Here is a 10,120-nt window from a genome sequence, read left to right on the forward strand (position 1 = left end):
GGAACCAAACTACAACGTGGACCACGCATTGAAGACTTGGTCACCTGGGTACAAAATTCACAAATCAAACTCCAATTCCATCCCAACAGCTAAACCTTAACTCATAAATCCTTAATTTAAGTTCATAACCTAACCCATGCTGACCCCAAATAAAATAAACTAAACTAAACTAAGTTACTGTGCACTGATACAGGACTTCCAAAAGCAATGAGTCACGTGGAAAAAGTCGCCGCAATAGCTCACTCATCACAAGCAAAATGAGGACTCCCACACCGTATAACAAAATTTTCCAGAAAATGACGAAAACACCCTTCACAGAACCCAACCGCCAAACGGTAAATTCGTTTTTTGAAGAATCCCGGAAAATCACACAACGTTGTTGCGTGTAAAATGACAAAGAAGCGTACGTGGCAAGAAATCTTCAATAATAAGTATACTCTATTCTTTCTTTTTTCTTTTTACCTTTAATAACTGCCTAATCTTTGTTTACTATAAATACTAGGAACTTTCTTTTTTCCTCTAATTCAAGCTTTCTTGCCAGTTTTTTTTGTTTTCCTTCTCAAATTCTCTCTCTCTCTCTCTTTCACCCCAAGAGAGAGACATTCGGTTCAAAGAATCAGAGATCCTTCATCCAAAGGTACGAACTTCCATTTTTCCTTCTAATAAAGCATCTCTAATCACATATAACACGTTTGAATAACCTTTCATTTCAATATTTGTGAATGCTTTTTATATACATTAGTTTTCTTTTTTTCATAGGAGAGCAGTGTTCGAACTTTGAACCAGTCAACTGTACATGATCTTTGGTGGGTTTTAATCTTTCAGATACAAAAAAGGTCCAGTTTTGTAGTTTCTCTTTTGGTTTAGATAGAAGGTAATTACTTCTGATCACAAACTTGGTTAAGTTTTTTACTAATGATGAATTCTTTTGTCTTTGTTCCATTATGTTCTTCGATGAATTTCTTTTGTCTCAAGTGAATTTGGTTAATCAAGATGGAATTTTTATTGCTTGTTTTGCAGGAATTTTTGGCGGTTGTTTAACGTATAAGGAATTGAAATGTTGGGAGATTTCATAACCAGATGTCTTGTGTGAGTTCTTGCTGCACTCATAGATGTTTATCTTAGATCTTGATTTTTGGAATTAGAATGTTTTTTATTTATTTGTATTTTATTTTTTTTGTGCTTTTTTACTTTTTGGGTACCAGGCTGATTCTGGGGTATGCATATCCTGCATTGGAGTGTTACAAAACGATGGAGAAGAACAGGGTCGGTATTGAAGAACTCCGGTTTTGGTGTCAATATTGGTAACAAGCATTTTCTTCGCTTTAAAAAATATGGGCTTTGTAATATATTACCATTTTTAGAGTGTTTTAATTGGTGGCCTTAATGTGTTCTGATCCATGACCTTGAGGTTGAGATTGATAGAATTAATGGGTTGTAATTGTTTTTTCAAATTGAAGTCGTATATTAGAAGACCTTCCCCAGTTCAGTTTGATCTGTTACAGGTTCATAGGAGAAATACAAATAAAATATAGGAATGTATTGCCGCCTAGAAACAAATTAGCAAATGGGTTAGGTGAAATGACCCACAATGTCCCAAGGTCAACATATTATCGAACCTATTAATGTCTCTGCCTTGTTGGCTGTTGCTTTCGGTTATTGTCCAATGATAGCAAATTACTGTGAATGAAATAAAAACAAGACAGGGAAGGAATTTATGAGAGTTTACGAGCCGCAAGTCTTTTAGTTGGGCATCAGGATCATGTAATTAATTTTGATTTATGGCATAGCCGTGTAGTTTGGTAATCGGTACTAGATGATAGTAGGTTGTATGTTATTGAAGAATGATACCTGAAACCCTTAAATTTTATGACCATCTCATCATTTCAGAACAAAATTCATCAATGTTTATCTAAAAATATTGATCTAATAAGTCTTAAGTCTTCTCTCTAGTACTCGTGTGCATTAGATGTAAACCAAACCCAATCTAATATTTTTGATTATGTTTTATAGCACATGAATTAAATCTCAATTTGTCATCAATTCTGCAGGATCATCGTGGCTATGCTCACAATTCTTGAGAGGATTGGGGATATATTCATTTCATGGTATGTGTAGGTCTTTGTATGTATACAACAACAACGAGTATTTGACTATTTGTTTATATATGCACTGTTTATTTAACTGGAAATTTAATTTATGCTAATCTTTTTGTGAAGGGTGCCCATGTATGGTGAGCTGAAGCTGGCACTCTTTATCTATCTATGGTATCCCAAAACCAAGGTAAAAAAAGCAATAGTAGAATCATAATTTCATATATCACCATGTTTGTGTCTGATTTACGAAACATTTTTTGTGCATCATGTAGGGAAGCGGCTATGTCTATGAAACCGTGTTGCGGCCTTTTGTGTCTAAGCGCGAACCAGACATTGACAGGAAGATGCAGGAGTGGAGGTTAAGGGCCTGGGATTTGGCCATTTTCTATTATCAAAACTGCTCCGAATTAGGGCAGTCAGCATTCTTCCAAGTCGTTGAGTACTTGATGGGTCAGTCTGCAAGGTTCAAACACTCTCGCACAGAGGTAGGTTCTCTTATTCCATCTTGTCCCTTCATTCCCCTGTGCATATTTTAACCAGGCTTAGTTCATGAGTCCCTAGAGCTTTATTAGCTTCCCACCCACATAATCAAAATCAGATCACACAGATTTATTGGTACGGAGATTAATGTAATAATTCCATGTCAAAGCCCCCCATTTCAAATTTTTGAATCTCGAACAATTTGAGGCAGAGGAAAAGAACATGATCAAATTATACTTATCATTAGAGAGAAGTAATGTTAGGAAATCTCTGCTCCTTTCCCTTATACCCTTGTACTTCGTAAATTGTAAAGATTCAAACAGTGCCTAATATCCCTCATCATTTTTTTTTTTGGGTAAGTAACATGATAACATCCCTTGCTTCAATAAATAACATTCCAAATGCCTCTTGAAATGTCATCCATGAATTTGAAAAACCAAAGCTAGAATCTTTAACTTGTCGTTGCAGTACATAACTAGCAACTAACATCCTAAACAGCCATGTGACCCTCATGTTGTGAAAAAGATAAATATATATATAGGATGCATGAGATATCTTCTCAGTAAATAACTTATTACGATGCTGGGAACATCTTGCTAATCACCCACATTCATTAAAAACATACAGAAATGTAAATTTAACACAACAACAATGTATTCCTCTGATAGATAAGAACTACCATAATTCCCATTTGCATTACACATTTTAATTACACCACTCACAACAAGTGTTAGTACTCAAAACTCATAACCAAAAACCTTTTTGCAGAAAAAGGGCGATAACAATAATTCAAGCACACAACATCCACCTCCAAATGTGCCAACATTCGATGGCACAGCCAACGGCAATGGCATGAAGTGGCCTCCGATCCCAACTGCCCCACCATTGCCCGGCACAACAATCGACCGCAACGTGGCCGAGCCACCGAAATCCAACCTGATACAAGTCCTCCTCCACCAACAAAAGCAAAGAGACCAACAATTGGAGCCCAGCCGCGCCACCTCCCCTACTAGCCCAAGGCAACACCAAGCTGGCCTAAAGTCTAGGCGCTCAAAACCACACAATTGAGAAAGAGAGAGACAAAAGAATTGTACAAATTTGTAACATATAAAAATATTTATATATATATATATATATGTAAAAATTCAAATTCAATTCATTTCATTCTTTCCCTACCATTGTAACATACACACATTAATTACACATATTTCCTATGCTAAAAAAGCCTTGTACTTTACGACAAGTCGTTTTGTTTTCGTTTTATTTTTTCGTTTTGGGTCATTGGGACAATGAAAAAAGAAAAAAAGAAGTGTTTGGTTAAGAAAGAAAGGACCGTTATCTGCAGTCACAGGCGCGGAGTACCTGGTGGAGGAGATAGGTGAAGCCGGGAACGACGTGTCGTTTGAAGAAAGAGAGGAACGAGAGCCAGAGGCGGTGGAGGAAGTGTGGGCCGGAGGAGCCCGGCGAGGACGACATGGGCTGGAGGTAGGCCCAAGCGGCCTGCTTGACGAGGCGGTTGCGGATTGAGATCTGGTACCCGGACGACACGGCGGCGGCGGAGGCGGTGGTGGGGGAGCTCACGGCGGCCGAGACGGGGAGGATGTCTTTTAAGGAAGTGTAGGTTTCAGGAGGAGAGCACTTGAGCGAGAGTATCTCGTCGTAATCCAACGGCGGCGGACGCGATACGGTGCCGTTTTGGTGGTGGGGGAAGGTGTTGAAGCTTTGGAGCGGTTTCGTCGTTGTTGCGGCGGCGGCGGCGGCGGAGAAGGAGAGTCTTGTGGGGACGACTACGGAGGTGGCGATCGAGTGCCTGCGGCGGCGAGTTGATGATAGTTTTGATTGAGTTTGTTGCGGCGGCGAGGGCTGTGGTGGGTCTGAGTTTGTGGCGGTGGAGTCGTCCATGGTTTTGAGTAAATTGTATAGGGATTTTCAGAGAGAGAGAGAGATTGAGTTTTGTTGTGGCGAGATATTTTTATAATGGGTCGGTGTTGTGGTTAGGCTTTTTTTTTTGGGCTCCGGCGGCTTCCTATTTTGCAATAATTGTCCATGACTTTGACTGTGACTTTCAGTTTCTGTTTTATCTGTGCTGAGTTATCACCTTTGTCTCTCTGTTTTTTATTTTTAGATTCCTTATCTGCCTCTATTTCTGATCATTTTTTTTTTTTTTTTTTGCTGATAATCCTTATCCACAATCAATATGACTTAGCTGATTAACACTTCATTCCCAACTATCAAATTAAAAAAATCTTAAATATATTGTTATGTATTAATCTAAAGTGTTATAAATTGGGTAATGCCACTTTAGAGCATCCACAGCAGCTGTGACAAAAATTATGTCATTTTGCCACACCAAACACCTACTTTATTATTTTACCACATTATTTTACAATATCTCATTTATCAGATGTTTTATCCTTCAATTCTATATATTAAAATAATATATACTACACATTAAAATAATATATTATCTACTCCCTCTCATTACCATCAACAACAACGACACATCACCACTGCCGCAACAACAGCCACCAACAACCACTGCCGCCCTAACAGCCACCACCACCCCACCATCACACACACCCAGCGAGGCAGAAACCACCAACAAAACAGGAAAAAAAAAAAAAAAAAAACCAATCACCAAGCACAACCACCACCCAAATGCCAAACCAACACCGATTCAAACAAACAAATAGCCATTGATTCAAACAGACAAACATAGCCACCGATTCATCATTTCATCAAACAAACACCAACAGCAACCTTCACTAATCCAGATCATCCGTAGCAACCTTCATCAACCTTCACCCATCCCAAATCTCACACCCACAACGCTGACCCAAAACCCACATCAACGCCGACCCAAAACCCACGTCGAAACCCACATCAACGCCGACCCAAAACCCACATCGTAACCCACTTCAACGCCGATCCACAAATCTCAGCCAACCAACAACAATCAAAACAACAACCACCAAAAGAGAGAGAGATCGATGAGATCGGATAGCGATGGCGATGGCTCGGCAATGACGATGGCTCGTGCGCCGTGAGCGGTGAACTCGTCGCCCATGCCGCTTACGCCTCCAGTGATAATGGCCACCGTCAAACTGATCTTAAATTAAAGGTAAAAGAGAGAATAGAGGGGATTGGTGGCTGAGAAGAGAGGCAACCGGTGAGAGAGAACAGAGGTGAGAGAGAAGAGAAAAGAATAAAACGAAAATGAAGAGAGAGGAGAGAGAATAGAGATTAAAATTATACCATTTTTATTCCGTACCGTTGCAAATTTGCAACGGTACTGTTCACATGTTGTAAAAGTTATAGGATTTGGCATATCTGGTATTTGGTGTTTTTTGTGTTTGGTGTGGTAAATGTGCCAAAAATTTGGCATTTGGCACATTTACCACACCTGCTGTGGGTGCTCTTATAGTTAATTTCTTTTTTTTACTCTCATCTAAGTATCAAATTGTTTATGTAATATGTTTAGATTTTATATAATTTCTTTGATTTTGATTTATGGTATTTGTGTGATAAGAAACAAATAGGATTGGATTTTGATGTAATGATAAGTACTTTTAATGTTCAAAGTTTGGAGTCAGACAACATCATAACACTATTTGCTTACCAAATTTTTCAAACCTCACACAAGTAGAGCCCTATCTAGCTACTTATTACAATTATTTACGTGATAAGACACATTTGAATGAAATATTGTAGATGATTATTTTCAATTCATAAATTAAACATGTTATGATTATCTCATAGTCATGCTTAATATCAGAGTGACTATAACTAAAGGTATGAAGCCCATTAATTACAATAGTCTTACTTATAATGTGGATGATGAAAAGATATATATAACGTCCATGATGGAAAATTTTTTGTCTCGTGAGTGGGTGATTTTTTTAGTCTTGCATTGACTAGGAAGTAGAGAAGGTTGGTTTGTATTCAATTTCTGATTTCTGGTGCTGTTGGTAATGGTATTATCGAGTATTGACTCCATGCCTACTTTATAAAAAAAAATTGGTGACCCACTTCAAGTACTGAGTGATCACTATTGTTCGTTCAAAACATTGTCACTTATAGCCTTTTTTTTCCTTTTTTCTTTTTTCTTTTTTTAATAAATGAAAGCTATCCACTTTATTTATCAATAATGTCAAGTTGATTATTCATATACTACTGCTTGATGGATATCGATTACAATATTTGTGAAACATTTGGATCAGTTCGAAAGAAAGATAGAACAGAATATAAGAAAGTGGTGAAATTGTAGCAAATTAGGTTGTATGTAAATTTTGACAAATTTACCATTGAATTATATTTTTTTCTTATATCTTTCTTGCTTGTAAAATTTTTCAAAAAATTAAATATCAATAGCTATGTTATCAATCAAATATTTAAATTTCAAGTTTTTGTATTTTAAAATTGTGCATTAAAAATAAGTTTATGAATCAAATAATAAATAACATTTGATTTACACAAAACTTGACATGTGTGTTAAAAATATTTTAAAAAAAATATGCAATTCAACTGTTAGAATTTCAAAATTATAACCATGTTAATTCTTTTAATAAGAATTATAATCTTAGACTACAATAAAAATTTATAGCCAAACTTTTTTCTATTTTATTTTTACCACTAAGCATCATGTGTGGTGTGAATTCTTCTCAACAAAAAAAAGTTTCTTGCAAAATATTTACAGCAAAACTTTCCATCACTTGTGTCTACAGTGGTAAATGGGTTGACAGAAATGTAACCTTTGAAAGTGTGATAGACAATAGAAAAGCCAGTGTTTCTATCCTTTTCTTGAAAGAGGCCCACACAGACCAAACCAAACAGTCATATCCTTTTCTTCTCAATATATGTTTTATATTTATAACTTCTTTTAGTGAGTATGAACTATGAAGCAAGTTTCTCTATCGGAATCCTGGTCCACTTCGATAATTTGGCTCTATCTTAGTGCACGTCTCTTAAGCACGTGCATAGAGTTGAGTTTATGCTCATTTGGTTGAATTTAATAGGTGCATTAATCTAATTTGCGAGCTGCTAGGTGAGGTGACTTTGCTCACTTTGTTTGTATTAGGTACCCCAATTCCCAATATATGTTCTTAACTTTATGCTCAACCAATCACAAAGTGCCACGTGTCTTGTCTTTTGTTAAACTAAATTGAGAAACCATTTCACATCTTATTAATTTAAACTAATCCGACAGGTTGTTGAGAACTGATTCACCAGAAAGTATATGGTCTTGTGTCCTTACTGTTCATGCAGTAGAAGCATTAGCCTTTGGTTGTGTTTTGCTGCCCAACATAGGTTGCTTTTTATTTTATGGGTCCAATTAACAAGTGCTGTTAAGACATTTGTTAATAAATCATTTCAAAAAAAATTTGATACCATTTTCATGAGAAATGTAAAAAATTATTTAAAAAATCAATTACTTTTTTCTTTTTCCATAAAAAGTTTCTAAAAATATTTTCTAAATCAATACTCTTAAAGTATTCGCTAACATTTTCTTTTTCTTTTTTATTGGTGTGGAGTCTCACATTACTATATTCTTATACTTGAGGAGCACGTAATAATTGTACCATGTTTTTGTTAACATTTCCCTTTTTTTATTGGTATGGAGTATCATGTTACTATATTTTTGTATCTGAGGAGCACGTAATAATTGTACCATGTTTTTGTTAACATTTCCCTTTTTTTATTGGTATGGAGTATCATGTTACTATATTTTTGTATCTGAGGAGCACGTAATAATTGTACTATGTTTTGGTGGTATGATCTGAGAAATTATACGATCCTCATAGTAGACCACGTTACTTATCCACCATTCCACTAAAAGAGTTTCATCTATTTAAAATTGTTGATTTAGTTTAACAAGTCATGTTAAATTTTTTTTTTTTTTAATCACAAACTGACTAAACAATTTTAAATAGTTTGAAATTTTTAGTGGAACGGTGAACAAGTGATATGATCCATCATGAGAACGGTATAATTTCTCGTTGAATCCTCTTAAAGTGATTGTATTCCTTTCATAGTTTCCGTAGATAAATTTGATAGCCCTAGAAACCTAGGATAATGTTTGTGAGTTGCTTTCCTAACCCAATAATTCGGTTATCAATTGAAGTGCCAAAAATAGACACTATTACTTAACACATGATTATGTTCTCTATTTCACTGACGAAAAATTATTAGGTACTCCCGGAGTACCATAAATGCGTAGTCCCTCCTCTCACATGAATGATGGGCCCCACCATAAATTTAATTAGTGGGACCTACTTCTTATCCAGGATGCAAGACATGTTAGAGGTGCCAACCAGATTGAAAGAGCTCTATTGAAGTCAAAGTAGATGTTGACTTCTCAAACTGTTGCTTCAATAAAATTTTGAACTTCATGCATCAAATGTTACTTCTTCCTCACGTTACAATTGACTGCTTGCAGTTGCAGCAGATAGAGAATCTGAGAACAGTTAAACCTAGTAATGCTTAACACCCTGGTAAATTCAAATTCCTCATGAAATTTGCATAAAAACCTACTCTCATGAATGCTTATAGATGTCATATTTACAGAAGACAATACCTTTTCAGTGAATGTGCGAAACACCTCCAATCCCATAGTTTTATCAAGTTCCTAACAAGTAACTAGGGGTGTACATGGGTCGGGTTGGGTCAGGTTGAGGGGATTTTTTGACCCAACCCACCATGGTGGGTCAAAAATAATTCAACCCAACCCAACCTGTCACATAAGTCCAACCCAACCCACATGGGTTGAGTTGGGTTGGGTTGAACCTGTGGGTTTGACAAAATTTTATTATTATTATTATTAAATTGAGTAGAAAAAAAATATATTAATATATTAAAAAAACCTAAAGATTAGTATCAATGTAACTCCTTAAAGACAAACAACACTAATGACTAAACAACAATAGTAATTTATTACGATTTGTGTGAACTAATTGGCTTTTATATAGGATAGGAAGAACTGACTATTTAAAAAAATTTATTAATTATATAATATTATTTATATATATATATATATATATATTAAATTAGTATTAGTACGAGGAACTGAGGAAATTTTGCTCTACAACTTTTTTTTTTAATTATTAAATATAATATATATATATATATTTATATATAAGTGCCCTACAATTGATTTAAAAAAATTATTAAATATAAAATATATATTAAATATGAGTGGGTCGGGTTGGGTTTGGCGGGTTTGTAATTTTATGATCCAAACCCAACCCGACCCACCATGAAAATTTTTTTTGTAACCCCACCCAACCCACCAAGCCTTAAAAACCGACCCAACCCGGTGGGTCAGGTTGGGTTGGGTCGGGTTTGGCAGGTCGGTGGGTTTTCTGCACACCCCTACAAGTAACAACAGGATTTAGCTGACAGTCATCCATGCTCGCTCAATCAACAAGATTTTCAAAGAGAGAGAGAGAGAGTTTGAGTTTTGTTGTAGCGAGATATTATATAATGGGTCGGTGTTGTGGGTTACTGTAGTGACAGGGCCTGCTGAATGGTGGAGCAAGGGATGCGGT

General features: G+C 36.0%; 2 protein-coding genes across 3 annotated transcripts; one reads left to right on the forward strand and one right to left on the reverse strand.

Annotated features, from left to right (window-relative positions):
- Nucleotides 1-485: 485 nt before the first annotated feature.
- LOC126692231 (putative HVA22-like protein g) lies at nt 486-3,819 on the forward strand. Of its 2 annotated transcripts, XM_050387757.1 has the most exons (8): nt 486-637; nt 760-874; nt 1,021-1,089; nt 1,206-1,304; nt 2,052-2,108; nt 2,220-2,283; nt 2,369-2,581; nt 3,345-3,819. In XM_050387757.1, the coding sequence occupies exons 3-8, from the start codon at nt 1,058-1,060 to the stop codon at nt 3,642-3,644; spliced, it is 765 nt and encodes a 254-aa protein (XP_050243714.1). In that variant the 5' UTR covers nt 486-637; nt 760-874; nt 1,021-1,057; the 3' UTR covers nt 3,645-3,819. The 2 variants fall into 2 exon arrangements, with proteins under 2 accessions (XP_050243714.1, XP_050243715.1); XM_050387758.1 differs by lacking the exons at nt 486-637; nt 760-874; nt 1,021-1,089; nt 1,206-1,304 and adding an exon at nt 1,365-1,971.
- Nucleotides 3,209-4,662, reverse strand: LOC126692232 (uncharacterized). The gene is made up of 2 exons (XM_050387759.1): nt 3,939-4,662; nt 3,209-3,618 (listed from the first exon to the last, which is right to left on the reverse strand). The coding sequence occupies exons 1-2, from the start codon at nt 4,476-4,478 to the stop codon at nt 3,586-3,588; spliced, it is 573 nt and encodes a 190-aa protein (XP_050243716.1). The 5' UTR covers nt 4,479-4,662; the 3' UTR covers nt 3,209-3,585.
- Nucleotides 4,663-10,120: the final 5,458 nt, after the last annotated feature.

This window comes from Quercus robur, chromosome 7, assembly GCF_932294415.1.
Source record: "Quercus robur chromosome 7, dhQueRobu3.1, whole genome shotgun sequence".
Lineage (NCBI taxonomy): Eukaryota > Viridiplantae > Streptophyta > Magnoliopsida > Fagales > Fagaceae > Quercus > Quercus robur.

Excerpts from the sequence above, each read along its gene's own strand:
- LOC126692231 (XM_050387757.1), top strand. The coding sequence starts at position 1,058 with ATGTTGGGAGATTTCATAACCAGATGTCTTGT. Across the intron at positions 1,090-1,205 it reads TTCATAACCAGATGTCTTGT|GCTGATTCTGGGGTATGCAT; the intron begins GTGAGTTCTTGC and ends TTTGGGTACCAG. Across the intron at positions 1,305-2,051 it reads CGGTTTTGGTGTCAATATTG|GATCATCGTGGCTATGCTCA; the intron begins GTAACAAGCATT and ends TCAATTCTGCAG.
- LOC126692232 (XM_050387759.1), bottom strand. The coding sequence starts at position 4,478 with ATGGACGACTCCACCGCCACAAACTCAGACCCACCACAGCCCTCGCCG. Across the intron at positions 3,619-3,938 it reads TCACCTATCTCCTCCACCAG|ACTTTAGGCCAGCTTGGTGT; the intron begins GTACTCCGCGCC and ends TTGAGCGCCTAG.